Below are 13,562 nucleotides of genomic sequence, written 5' to 3'. Positions count from 1 at the left end.
TGTGGCAAGGGTTCATATCTACTCTGTTCTTCTGCATGTGCTCCTAATCTGAGTCATAATCAGTACAGGGACTCGGATCTTGAATGGTATTGACATACTCCCTGTTAAGGACAGTAAGCATAAACAAGGATGTGCAAGAACTTTGTGCTGGGATGATTTCAAGCTATAGTTGGCATAGGGAAGGGTAAATTAAGAGATTTTAAAATAAATTTAGCTCTGATGTGGTAAATTATAATGAAAGGATGATTATTTTTCATGGCTAGATGCACATGTGTTTGTAAATACAGTAATGCATAATTCTAGAGAATCTGTATGAAAATATATGGCTTTTTTCCAAACAGAAACTGTGAAGGGTACCTGTTGGCAGAACATAGTCAATGGAAGGTGTGAAATAAATATCAATGGAGCAACTCTGAAGTCCCAGTGCTGTTCCTCACTAGGTGCTGCTTGGGGAAGTCCTTGTACACCATGTGAACGAGGTAATGCTGTTACTTTTCCTCAGGAACCTTGGACTTTTCTTCCTCTGAGGTTGGTCAAGATTATTGTCCTAGAAGTTGGGCACAGACTAGACAAATAACTTTACTTGTTCTGTTATCAAGCAATCATCCCTTATTCAGTCCCAGAAAAGAGAAGTCTTAGTATTTGAGAGGCAGCATGCAGCTATAGAAGGTTCTAACTGGATTTTACAGTATATATTTTACAAGTTTAAGTGCTGAAGGGAAGGGACCACACCTACAGTCTGTAACTGGCAGCCTTTCTTTAGCATGGTTTGTCATAATTAGTGATCTGGAGTTCCTAATGATGTAGCAATAAATACATGTTCCCCAGAGATCCCAAGGAAATGTTCACAACAAATGGATCTTTGGTGTGGTAATGAAGGGAGGAGAGGGAGTAGCCCTTGTTATTATACTCTCTAGATTAACTGATGACCTGGAGAATCATACAGTTGGAGAAAAAATGGGTTGAGGTCGCTGCATAATCATTTAATAATTTTACTCAACTGTGGGATGAGCTGGGAACCCAAGGATGAGCTGATGAATGCAGAAATGTGTGTGGGTTATTTCTATATCCTGAAAGCTGCTAGTTTGCTCAAATCTTTGGTTAATTTCATTCTGTGTATCTTAACGGATTTCATCCTCATTCATCCATGATAAATAGGGTTGTAATGTGCTGTGATCAAGTGAAATTAATTAATTGGTTCAAATGAAACAGAAATCATAACCACTTTTAGGCTAGCTAGCTGAGACACATGGGAAGCAAAAGAGGATAAAGGCTGACACTCTATACAGTTTATGTAGTTGCCCCATCTTATCTCTTTATTATTTCAGAAAATACTGGGATACTGTCTAAGCACTCAGACTTCTCATAGCAGTAAACTAGATAATGTTTCACATGATCAGTTTTGCACAATAAATTAATGAGGAGTTTTGGACTGTAGTATTCTGAAACTTCACTTCTGTTTGTTTTACAGACCCAATATGTCAAAAGGGATATTCAAGAATAAGAGGAACATTGTGTGAAGGTATTTATTGTTGCCTTAACATAAATCAAAGCTTGAATTAAAAAATGCCAGTGTTTTGATTTAAGTGCTTAATTTATCATAGAGGAACACTATGCCAAATTCTTACCTTGTGTTGTTCTATTAGCTTCATTAGAGTTATGTCAGGGATGAATTTGGTTTAAGTTTATTTAACATTCCTGCATACTCACACTTTATCTCAAACTACACACTTGCAAATACAGTGTCAAACAGGTTAAGGAGGTGGCTCTCTCTCTTCAAATGCTGTTAACTGAGTAACCTGTTTTTACAAATTATGTGTCTTATATATACTACAAAACATAGCATAAATAATACAGTGGTATGATAAGCCATTACCATGCTTTAGAAAAAGAATGTTCAAAGACTGTAGTTCACATTAGTTTTCTTTTTCTTTTTCCCAAACTTTGGCTTTCTCTCATATGATGTTATATGAAATTTTAAACATTCCAAAACATATTTTTGCTGTCCTAAAATAAACAAACAAAAACCATCAGGACAGAGTTATTCTTTGGTTAAAGAAAAGGTTAATATTTTAAATGTGTAGTCTTTTACTTGGTATGAGGTGACTCTATACTATTCTGTGAGAATTGAAGGTCCCACCCTATTTCATCTCTATTTGAATTGATTTGAATCCCTGGAAAAGTACTGCATATTTACATAATACGCAGAAGCTCAGAGAGTCTCAAACTGCTGTGGGTCATCCTGACTGACAACATCTGACATGACACTGCAGTTAAAATATTTTTAAAAAATTACTCCCATATGTAGCTTCCATAAAGAAACATTGTTTTTTTTCTCTTAAAAAAAAAAAAAAAGAAAAGAGGAACACCCTCACACATACTCTTTGCTTTCCAAATGATGACTGAATGCCTTGGCACGTCTGTGCTGCAGACCCACTGTACATAACTTATCTGACCTCAGCAACACTTTGTGGAGTGTGTAAGTGAAAGAAAAGAAAAAAAAAGTGGGCCCACCTATCTCTCTTTACAAGGAAAGTTTTAGAACATTTTCAACACTGCTGGGATGGAAAGTTTATCCTTCCAAGATACAGACATAACTGTTTTCAGCATTTCCTTTACCAGCGCATCGGATTACATTTATTACATGCTTTAATCTTTCTCGTTTCTATGGGACCTGGATAGCCCCAGGTTTTTCAGAGTAGTTTTCCTTCCTTGTAACCTTACTGAAGCCTTACTTGGTTTTCAACCAATGTAAGCATTTTTCAAGACAGGGAAAAGTCTCTAGGAAATTTACTGGCAAGTTAGAGACAGGAGTAAGTTTAGTTCCCAAAAGGTGATAGTCAGTTCTCCCATACACAGCCTATGTAAAATGAGTAATAGATCTTGTGCAAGGAAATAAGCAAACTAAATTGGCAGCATTCCTCTCGTTTACGGGCGAGCCCTGGAGTTGTCAGCTGCACTATTGCTCACAGGCTGTGAACAGTGTTTCAGTGGTTTCTAATAATCCCACTGGCTTTACTTCATACCTTCCAGTCAATTTACAGTATCTGTTCAAGGGCAGAGGCCACTGATTTGGCCCCCAGCGTTTATCCTCTGTCGTGCTCCATGAGGTTTGAGAGATGCAGTCTCTGCACCAGGAGTTGTGTCTGGAGGCCTAACCAGCCCAACCGTCCCACTTCTTGGTTACTCTATACACGAGTATTTATCTACAGATTGCCAGTCATTCTTTTTCCATTTCTTGTTCTTATCCTCTCCTGTCCTAAAAATTGTCACGCTTTATCTTGGAGCATGTTTAATGCTGGAAGCTTTTTCCCAAAGGCAGTTGTGAAGCATATGCTTTCCACTAAGGACATGGGTAAGAGGACCTCACACTTAGATTACTAAACATTTATTTAAGCTCAAGCCAAGCTAATGTATATAATCAATTTTTCCTTACCAAAAAGTGCAAAATTTGCCTTTTAATTATAGAAATACAGTTTTTACTCAATGAAGTTAAAGTCTGTGTGTAGTTGTAAGGAGATTATTTTAATATATATAAAGTCGTTAATTGCTGACAAAGCCATACAACCGAATTTCAAATGGTGTTTTAGTTTCCAGATGTGCAGATAGAGAAAATATTCAAAAAACTTAAAAAAATACTGAATCTAGCTGGAATAATGCATAATGTAATTTTGCACTTACTTTGGTCTTTCTTTGTCCATTTGCTTCAAATATTTGGCCCACAGTGAGTATGAAAATGGATATAGTCTTTAAACATCCCTCCCTTTTCTGTTACTTTTGAATTTAATTTCAGTATATGTAGGAATAGCTAATAGCAACATGTATTATTTCTGATCATCTGCAGTTTTCTGTAATTAATTGGATCTGGCTGAATTACTTTGGGAGTTGTAAATGTTCTGAATTTTTTCAGGCCATGTAGACTGCTGTCATTTTTTATTTTATCCTAAAAACATTACAATGTTATTATTTTTATATTTTTGCTAATTTGTTCATGTTTAGATGCTAGTGATTACTCTTACTCACTTCTTTTTTCTCTTTAATAGATGTTAATGAATGTGAGGTGTTTCCTGGAGTCTGTACAAATGGGCAGTGTGTCAATACCTTGGGATCATTTGTTTGCCAGTGCCCCAGTGGAATGACTTTAGATGCTTCTGGACGGACTTGTCTTGGTAGGTGTTAATTCCATGTACAGGTCTACTAGTGAAAAGCAGACCTATGCAGTGACCAGTGGTTCAACTGTGTGTTTTCTAACAAGAAAGGAAAATTATTTTTGCCCATTTTACAAATTGAATTAATCTGGGACATTAACTTTGTTTATCTGGAATAGGAACAGGTTCCAATGGTAGTAGCTAAAGCCCATCCCCATCTGGTAGCTAGTGAATAGCTGTGATTTACTTCCAGATTGTTCATCTGACAAATCCCTACAGATTATCCGTGCTTTTAGTGCTCTTCATCTGCAGCCCCACTGAAAGCACTTTGCAACAAAGGCTGGAATAGTGGAGGCTGCACCATTGTGGGCTGGGACTTGGCCACACCATGCACCTTGATGCAGTGCAACAGAATATCCAAGTTTTGTATGCTGTCCACCCAAAGCACCTTTGTCCATTTATAACAATAATGCCCAAGATTTGCCTCTGAACAAGGCATAGCTTATGTGTAGTAAAAAGGCTTGTATATAGCTTGTAGTAATTAAAAGGCTTTATATAAGTATGGCAAGCTGGAATGTTTAAAATCCTTTTCTGATCCAAAATTTACTTCAAGTGCTGAGCACCGTTTCTCAAAGCGGTGCTTTAAACTTACTTCAACTGTTAATTTCTGAGTTTAGCGTTAATATTTTGCTGTTAGGAATTATGCAGCGAGCTTGGTATGCTCCTCTGAGTCCACAAAAACGTGGAGTGTGCTGTCCTGTGAAGGGATTTTGGAAAAAAATTCCTCTGCAGTGAAGTAAACTTTCTCTTTCTTTCTCAACATGTTGTTAAATTGCCCAACAGACATTCGCTTGGAGAGTTGCTACCTGCAGCATGAGGACGAGCAGTGCACGTCCCAGATCCCAGGCCGGCACCGCATGGACGCCTGCTGCTGCTCCGTGGGGGCAGCCTGGGGCCAGGAGTGCGAGGAGTGTCCTCTCAGGGGAACTCCTGAGTTTGAAGCTCTTTGCCCAAGGGGACCTGGCTTCTCTACGAAGATAGAAATAAGTGGGAAACCTTTCTCTAAAGGTATGTGGTCCATTTGTGGTTAATTGCCAGCAAATATATACTTACACTTTTCCATCAGACACCTCCTCTGGGTTTGAAAATTCTGGTGATAGGCACTTCACTCACCCTAAGACACATTTGAAAATCCAGTTAGATTTCATGGCAACTGAAGTCTAAATAAAATACAGGATAATTTAATTTGTGTTAGACACCATTAAATACCATATAATACTGCAGCCTCAGAACACAGTTTGTGTCACTAGAGAGGTTAAATTATGCCTGACTTTGCCTCCTGGCATCTCATAGTACAAGAACTGGAACAAACTGGGCAGTCAGCTTTGGATGTAATGAAAGAGCAATCCTTACTTGTAAAGGGTGCAATAACTTTAATTCTAACGTGAAGCAATGAAGAAATAGCGAATAATTTTGGAAATTTCTTGTGAAACTACTTGGAAAAGTAGAGGAAATAGCTTCCAGGATGATGGCTCAAATCAGAAAATTTTATTTACAGTAAACCTAGTTGTGTTATGACTCTTGTTGGTAAACTTCCAGCATTAAATGGGAATCACACAGTGACACCCAAGCATCATCTGCTGAGAGCTGTCTTTCCAGGATTACCAGTGAGGTTAAGCTGGACAATGTCAGAAGTTACCCAAAAACTAAACATTATGAAGTCTAAAATGAGGGGAATATATATATACGAATGACAATTGTTGTTGTTAGTTTCAGCCTTGTTTTATAAACAGTTACTAAGCCATTAATTATCCATAAAGAAAGTGACATGTGCTTTTACTTATGCTCATTATTTTTTCTGTGACTCATGGAAGTCACATTTTTTTCTCAGAAATCAGAAGACACAGTGCTTCTTTTGAAAGCTGTCTTTGCCTTCATCCTCTGTCCACTGAAATCGTCCTGAGCTGCAGGACAAAGGGGAGACTAATACCGTTCTGTAGCAGAAAGTGTTTTTGGAAATTCCAGCATAGAGCATCTGTCTACACTGTTGGTTAAGGGGAAGTCAGTATCAGTTTATGTAGTGTGGTCTAATTTCCCCACAAGAAGGGGTCCCTGCCATGAAAAAAGGATGAGCTCTGATGTCAGCATTGCTCTTTTGTGCACTGTTTTTGTATGCAATGGTAACATCATATGTCCACACTATCTCATTTTCAGATATCAATGAATGCAAAATGTTCCCCAGCCTTTGTACCCATGGAAAATGCAGAAATACCATTGGCAGTTTTAAGTGTAGATGTGACAGTGGATTTGCCCTCGATTCTGAAGAGAGGAACTGCACAGGTAAACTGCATGGATGTCTCTCTCATAGCTGTGAATTGAAAAGGGAAAACTGAACTCCTTTGAAAACCCTGTGAATGTGTTCTATCTTACAGATATCAATGAATGCCACATCTCTCCTGATCTTTGTGGCCAAGGCAGGTGTATCAATACTCCTGGAGACTTCAAGTGTGAATGTTTTGAAGGCTATGAAAGTGGATTTATGATGATGAAAAACTGCATGGGTATGTTTTTTATAAACCTTAGATGTGCAATAGTATGTGATGTGCTAGTATGCTATGCATGGTTTCTTTGGAGTTTTTTTTTTAAGGTTTAATTGTGCTTGACTTTAAGTCTCTCCTATTTTGTGAGCCTAACTAAAGCTTACTTGCTGCTTCTCCAAGTTGTCTAAGCATATATAAGCAAAGGACAGGATTTTAGGATACTAAATTTATCCCCACAATCCCCATCTTGCTAAGTGGGACACCATCCTGAACTTTAAAGTTAAGGTAAATTAAAATTTAGAAGAAGCCTTTTTGAGTTTATTTTCTTTTTCTAACTGCATTATGATGCAAGGGATGAGTGGCTCTAGGACAGGCTGCAGGGTTGATCAAGGCAGATAATGCTGTGATGGGTGAGAGGCTGTGAAGGATGTGCTTGCCCTGTACTCATGTGCCTCCTTTCTCCCCACAGACATTGATGAGTGTCAGCGCAATCCCCTTCTCTGCCGAGGTGGCACCTGCATCAACACAGAGGGAAGTTTTCGGTGTGATTGCCCTCCAGGCCATCAGATATCACCAAATATCTCTGCATGTGTAGGTGAGACATGCAGGCAAAATCAAGATTGTGCACAGCATTTTGTACCTCTCTTGGGCTGTGCATTTACAGTGTTGGCTTTAGTACCATTTTCAGGATAAAAATGTGTTCCTCTTTTTCTTTTGCAACAGACATTAATGAATGTGAGCTGAGCACCAACCTGTGCCGAAATGGCCGTTGTGTCAACCTGATTGGAAAGTATCAGTGTGCTTGCAACCCTGGGTATCAGTCCACACAAGACAAGCTATACTGTATTGGTAAGGACAAAACCTGCATGGTAGCTCTAGCAAACAGGAAAGATAAAGCACACCAAGTTGGTTCAGTTTAGTAAATATTTAAATTAATTTTTAACCATGAATGAAAAAATCCATTACAGTGTGTCAAAATAGTATGCAAAATCTCCAAAACGTGCACGTCTGTTTTTGAGAGAATTGAATGAAGTTATGGCAGTTCTACATTTAGCTGAGTAAGATTATTTTCTCTAGTAAATCAGTCATAATGCATAAAATCACATACTATTTTAAATGCCTCAAGACTTCAGACTTGGATGGTTAAGAGGGAGTAACTTGTTAGATTAGTTATATATTTAATTAAAAATCATCATTTCTGCTGATGAAATAGTAATCAGAAATAGAAATTAAATAGACCATGAAATAGAATCATGGGGTTCATTTGCATACATGTCTTCTGCTGTTCCATGGAAAAATCCACTGGCTTTAATTCTGCCAAGTAATTTTTTTACCTTGAATCTTACAAGAACTTTCTTGCCCTCATGATCCTGTGGTAACTCAGTGCTATTTCTATATGTAGAAGGAGAAGCACAGAAGTGTTTGTATATGCAGTCTTTCCATCCCTGGTTTGCTTGAATCCTTCCCAGTGCCTACCTTTGCAAACACTTGAATGTTAGCGTGCAAACACAAAGTGTAGACTCTGGATTGATGGGGTACTGGAAAGCTGACTTTTAAGTGTGTCCTTGAAATGTCCTTTAAAAGGTATTGTGGATTTTAACTATAATTTTCTCCTTTTTAGATATTGATGAGTGCAAAATAATGAATGGTGGCTGTGAGGACTTCTGTACAAACTCAGAGGGCAGCTATGAATGTAGCTGTAAACAAGGCTTTGCACTCATGCCAGACCACAGGACATGCACTGGTAAGGGAGATTTTGGGAATTTTTCTGCTTAAAGGGCTTATTTCAATAGGTTAAAATGAACCTTCTTTTTAAGGTTAAACCTATTGTAACAAATACAGTATTAAAAAAAGAAAATAAATGGAAAGTGAAGTTCTTTTTCTGAAAGAAAAAGAAGTACCTCTCAGTATCAGAATTGGGCAACTGCAGAAAGAAGTGCTTTGAAGGGAATTGGTTCTTGATAATTTCAGAAAGTGGAGAAGTTGATTGTAGGAGCGACGATAGGTAGGACAGTTGGGATGGATGGAGATGAGAGCAGTTGATTCTGATTTTAATAACAAAAATCTCTACTTTTTGGAGTAGGAGATAAATTTTCCCCATTAAGGGAAGATCTAAATCCAAAACAGGTGTAGTAGATCCAAATCCAAAACAGGTTTGAAGATCATTAAAAAATTATCATTAACAGAAGCCAAGATGCTGTGCATGTGTATTGTATGGTTATATTGGAGAGAGGATAGACAGAGATGCTAGAAAAGAAGCTGATTGCTCTGTTCTGTCATTTTGTGGTATCTGCTCTTAAGCAAGCAAGAAAATTCCTATTTTTAATTATTTGTTTATTCAAGTGCAAGTATGCTGCATTAATTCAGAACTGAATTACTTGCAGATAAAATGAAGTCTGAATAATATGAATCATTTGTATGAAACAGGTTTTTTGCACTCTTAGAAGAGTTTGTGAGAAAATTTTTAGAGCTCTTTTATGGCTGGGTGTTCTCCTTTGGGAGTCTGGGAGTCATAATCCCAGGAAGTGAATTGTACTTGGAGATTTCCACATAGGTTACTGGAAAGATAATTCTACCCTACTTTTCTCTTACTTCTTGCTTCACAGCCATTGGCTTGATAAGGCATGTGAATATTTGCAAGCTCTTTGCCAATTCCATCCAAAAGCTCCTTGAAGAGCATGAGAATTATAATAGGGTTAATCCCTTGGAATAGAATTGCCTTTATAGTTGAACACATGGAGAGTTTTCTATACTGGATTATTAGAGTGCTCACATTTAGAATTTGTAAATATTTATAGACCTTGAACCAGGGTCTCAATTACCCTGGGGCCACTCACTACCATTCTAGAAGATAAAAGAGCCCTAAAGCACAGCAAAATGTAATTTTCCCCCACATTGTGGCTTGCTCTGTCAGAAAGATGTAAAGTCGCCAGCCTTCAGAAGTATCAGACCCTCATTCAAAGAAAGAATTCAACTAGAAAAAGTGCAGATTTGATTGACCTTGAAAACCTAAAATATTTAGATTAAAAGTAGTTTGCTTTAGCTCAAGTTTCTAGAAGACGCAAGCTTTTACAAAAACTTACCCAAACATTGGTGTTTGGGGCACTTTTTTAATGCAAAAAGAAAACTGGTTGATCTAAATTGTGCCTCAGCCAGAATCTAAACCCATTGAGAGGATTAAAGTGACATGACAGGGAAGGGAGGAGCAGGGGGAGCAGAGTCTCTGAGCCATTTTTCTGTTTTCATCTTCTTTATTTGACTTGGACCAAATGACCCAAATGTGCACTTGGACAATCTTTGAGATCTCAAGTCTGCTGGCTAGAACAGCTGTGTCTTTACTGCCCCTTATCCTTTGCCACCCAAACACATCTCTAAACCCAAAACTAGAACAGATCCTTTACCGCACCTTCCTGCATATTAAACGTAAAACCTTGGAATAGGAAACTATCATCTTTCTGTTCTCAAAGTCAAAATGCAAGCATCTGGATTCTTTGTGGTTTGTCCACACATTAACCTGACCCTGAACATGTCTATAGAAGTTTGTGGTCAGATCTTACTTTTGTTGTGTATTTCTGCATATCCAGCCTTGACTCTGAAATATAGAATTTCCTTCACAGACCAGCTATAATAAGTATAAGCTATTAGTTTTCATCCCCTCTTCTAATAAGGACGTGAGTGCAATAGCCACACATAAAAAGGTTTAAATAGCAGAAACACCAGACATCTTTGGATGTCAAGTCAAATCTAAGAAAATATCCAGAGATGTGAGAGGTCACCTTTACTACACTATTAATATTGAAAACACTGCTTCCTTCTCTTGAAAAGATATTATTTACATATGTAAATATCTGGTGAGTATTCAAAATCCACATACTAAAGTTTTGCCTCTGCCTAAACAAAGAAGAATAAAAATAATTAGTGACTTTGCTTTCATGGCGCTAAATATCTGGTTTTATACTGTTAGATGTTGGTGCGTGGTACAAGATAAAACAGGACTGTGACCTTCAATTGCGAAACACCTATTTTACATTTTCAGTTTTCTCTGTGTTTGAACATGTCTTTTATCTTTAACAACACACAAAGCTGGAAGCCATCACAGAATGTATTTGCTGATAATTGACCTGGTAAGAATGCTCTGCAGTTCAGTAGTAGGTCATGTTTGAATTGGTGAGGTTATGCATAAATAATCAGCTCAATTAGGAGAAACAACAGGTTCTTTGTCAGCTGATTTTCCCCCAACTGTGAAATCGGTACAGTGGTGGGTTTGTAAATAAAGTTCTTTATTTCTGTCATTATTCCCATTTCTAGAGCTTAAATTTGCATGTTAATTCAAATTCCATTCCAAATTAACATTTTCAGGCTAATGTCCATGTCAACATTATTTGCTTGTTAAGATAAACGGGGACTGGTCAGCCTTCCTCCTTGCAGAAGTTGTGTATCCATACAAGCACTAGCTGCTAGAAATACAGCAGAATAATGAACATAATATTTTAAATTAATGTGAGTTCATTTTCTGCAGCTGCATAATTACTGCAATCCACAATAGACTGCTCTGATAATGAGTTACACCCTTTCTCTTGGAGAAGATTCCTGAATCTTGTTCTTTTTGTGCTGATTTTTTTCCCATGGTATCACAAGGCAGAGATTCTGATTTTTGCTCTTGCTGGTCTGTGTTGCTGCTGACACAGGAAGATTCTAGGGATTTTTACAAGGAACACTAGCATAACCCTGGGGCTCTGAAAGATTCCAGAATTTAGCATGGTTGTCTTAATATAATAAAGTATCTGCTTCTGCAGCTTGGCTCCAGTCAGTGATGGCAATTTTATCAGTTATCCATTGATTAAATAACTTTTCATCCTAGAGGATTTAACTATATGGCTGGCCTGGCCAGTCAATTGAAATATTAAATAACATAAAAATCTCATAGTGAAATAAATATATGTACTGTAATTATTCCCATCATGAGTTGAACTGTTTCCAGTTTGTTACCACCCTTGAGATCTGTAGAGGTACTTTGCATGTATGCCTTTTGGCTTTTTTAAGATCTGTAAAGTTTGATATTTTTGTTACTGACTTTGACTTTAGAGCTTCCATTGATTTCAACAATGATGGATTGTATCCAAAAATGTCCAATTATATGTGGCCTTGTGGTGTGACAAAGGTTCTGTTGGAGCTCTTTTTTCTGAAGGAAAAATTGGTTTCTGTTCCTCCCACTTGAGTCAGAAGGGAATGTTTTGCCACTGACTTTACCTGGAGACAAGAAGCTTACTCATCAGGACAATTTTGCAATGTACTGCTCAGTTACTTAACAAGGATTCAATCTTCACCATGTTTATCAGAGCATTAAAATGCTTACTTGCCATGATGATGGTTCAATGCATTGGATAAAGGTAATATATTTTAATCTGATTTTCCCCTTTAGATATTGATGAGTGTGAAGACAATCCTAACATCTGTGATGGAGGCCAGTGTACAAACATCCCAGGAGAATACAGGTGTCTTTGCTATGATGGATTCATGGCATCTGAAGACATGAAGACTTGCATAGGTAAGTGAAAGTACATATATTCCAATCTGCATTAAACACTGAAAATAATATTTATTAAGGCACTCTTTCCAAGTAGACAGACAATGATATTTGAGGAGTATTGCTCTTATTTCCTAATATTGGTCACCTGACCATAGAACCAGCCCTATTGCACAAGTGCAAATGTCATCTTTATATCCCTGTAGATTGGGGTGCAAACATGATCTATAGCATTGCATCTTTGGATCCTCTTCCAGTGAAGTTTTTATACAACTTAGACAAAAGAGTGCCTGCAGAAAGCAGGTGGATGATGCTGTGGAAAATTTCTAGCAAGATAAATTACCAGTGCTGATTTAAACTTGTCTCTGAGAAAAAATTATGTGGTCTTGGTAGAATGGAGTTGTGAAACAGCATATCTCCAAAACCACATTTTCACATTATAATTTAAAATCTTGAGTATATTTTGAGAGAAGTGTCTGACAAAACTAGACAATGCATGCATGCAGATGTAAATGTATACGGACACATATATGTAGGAATTATCAATAATCATAGTCATTCTTTGGATAATGTACTGCACCTTAGTGTCTATGTTTAGGAACAGCTGGCATTAAGATATGTTAATGCATATATGGTAATATAACACTGTTACCCCAGAGCTCAAAATGTATGCTTCTTTGCTAGGTAAAGAATAACTACTATAAGCAGCTTTTTCTTTGCATATTTAGACCTGTGTTTCTATCAGAATTCACATCTAAAGAGATTTTTCCAGTTACTTTCTAAGAATTGTATTTAATAAATCTTAATTCATGGATATTTTTAGATGTTAATGAGTGTGATCTGCATCCAAACATCTGTCTGAGTGGAACCTGTGAGAATACAAAAGGCTCATTTATCTGTCACTGTGATATGGGATATTCAGGCAAGAAAGGCACAACTGGTTGCACAGGTAAGTTTTAAAACTTAATTATCAATTTTCACTTATGAGTCTGCTTTTCTGGTGTTTAGAGCCTCCTCTCACTGTGCTTCTTTTCACTTACTTCTGCTCTTATTTTACCTCTCATCCAAATTTGCTGAGCTTGTGTTCTGCTAAACTTCAGTGGTATAGCATTCAGCCTGATGCTGCTTCTGCTGGAATGAGTTGAGCAAAGCTTGGGATCAAAACTGGGTGTGTTACTGCACAGTTGTTCATCTAAGAGAACAGCAAATGCCATTCTTTGTAAATTGACAAACTCCTGAGTTATCACTGCATTTGGATTAGTTAATTGTATACTATGCAAGCAAATAACACCTATCTGTTCAAAGTACTATTTGGCAAACACAGATAGCTTGAAATATGTGCTAAAA

The 13,562-nt window shown here is 37.4% G+C and overlaps 1 protein-coding gene across 1 annotated transcript in view; it reads left to right on the top strand.

Annotated features, from left to right (window-relative positions):
- FBN1 (fibrillin 1) overlaps nucleotides 1–13,562 on the top strand; it is a 144,529-nt gene that overhangs the window by 85,528 nt on the left and 45,439 nt on the right. The window contains exons 22-32 of the mRNA XM_077785902.2: nucleotides 342–479; nucleotides 1,472–1,522; nucleotides 4,044–4,169; nucleotides 4,992–5,216; nucleotides 6,363–6,488; nucleotides 6,581–6,709; nucleotides 7,158–7,283; nucleotides 7,412–7,537; nucleotides 8,310–8,432; nucleotides 12,111–12,236; nucleotides 13,039–13,164. Of these exons, the coding sequence (XP_077642028.1) occupies nucleotides 342–479; nucleotides 1,472–1,522; nucleotides 4,044–4,169; nucleotides 4,992–5,216; nucleotides 6,363–6,488; nucleotides 6,581–6,709; nucleotides 7,158–7,283; nucleotides 7,412–7,537; nucleotides 8,310–8,432; nucleotides 12,111–12,236; nucleotides 13,039–13,164 (1,422 nt within the window). The remainder of the gene's footprint in view (nucleotides 1–341; nucleotides 480–1,471; nucleotides 1,523–4,043; nucleotides 4,170–4,991; nucleotides 5,217–6,362; nucleotides 6,489–6,580; nucleotides 6,710–7,157; nucleotides 7,284–7,411; nucleotides 7,538–8,309; nucleotides 8,433–12,110; nucleotides 12,237–13,038; nucleotides 13,165–13,562) is intronic.

Source organism: Lonchura striata, chromosome 10 (assembly GCF_050655825.1).
Source record: "Lonchura striata isolate lonStrDom1 chromosome 10, ASM5065582v1, whole genome shotgun sequence".
NCBI classification, from domain to species: domain Eukaryota; kingdom Metazoa; phylum Chordata; class Aves; order Passeriformes; family Estrildidae; genus Lonchura; species Lonchura striata.
Note: the sequence above shows the minus strand (reverse complement) of the source record. Positions and strands in the feature narration are given on the sequence as shown.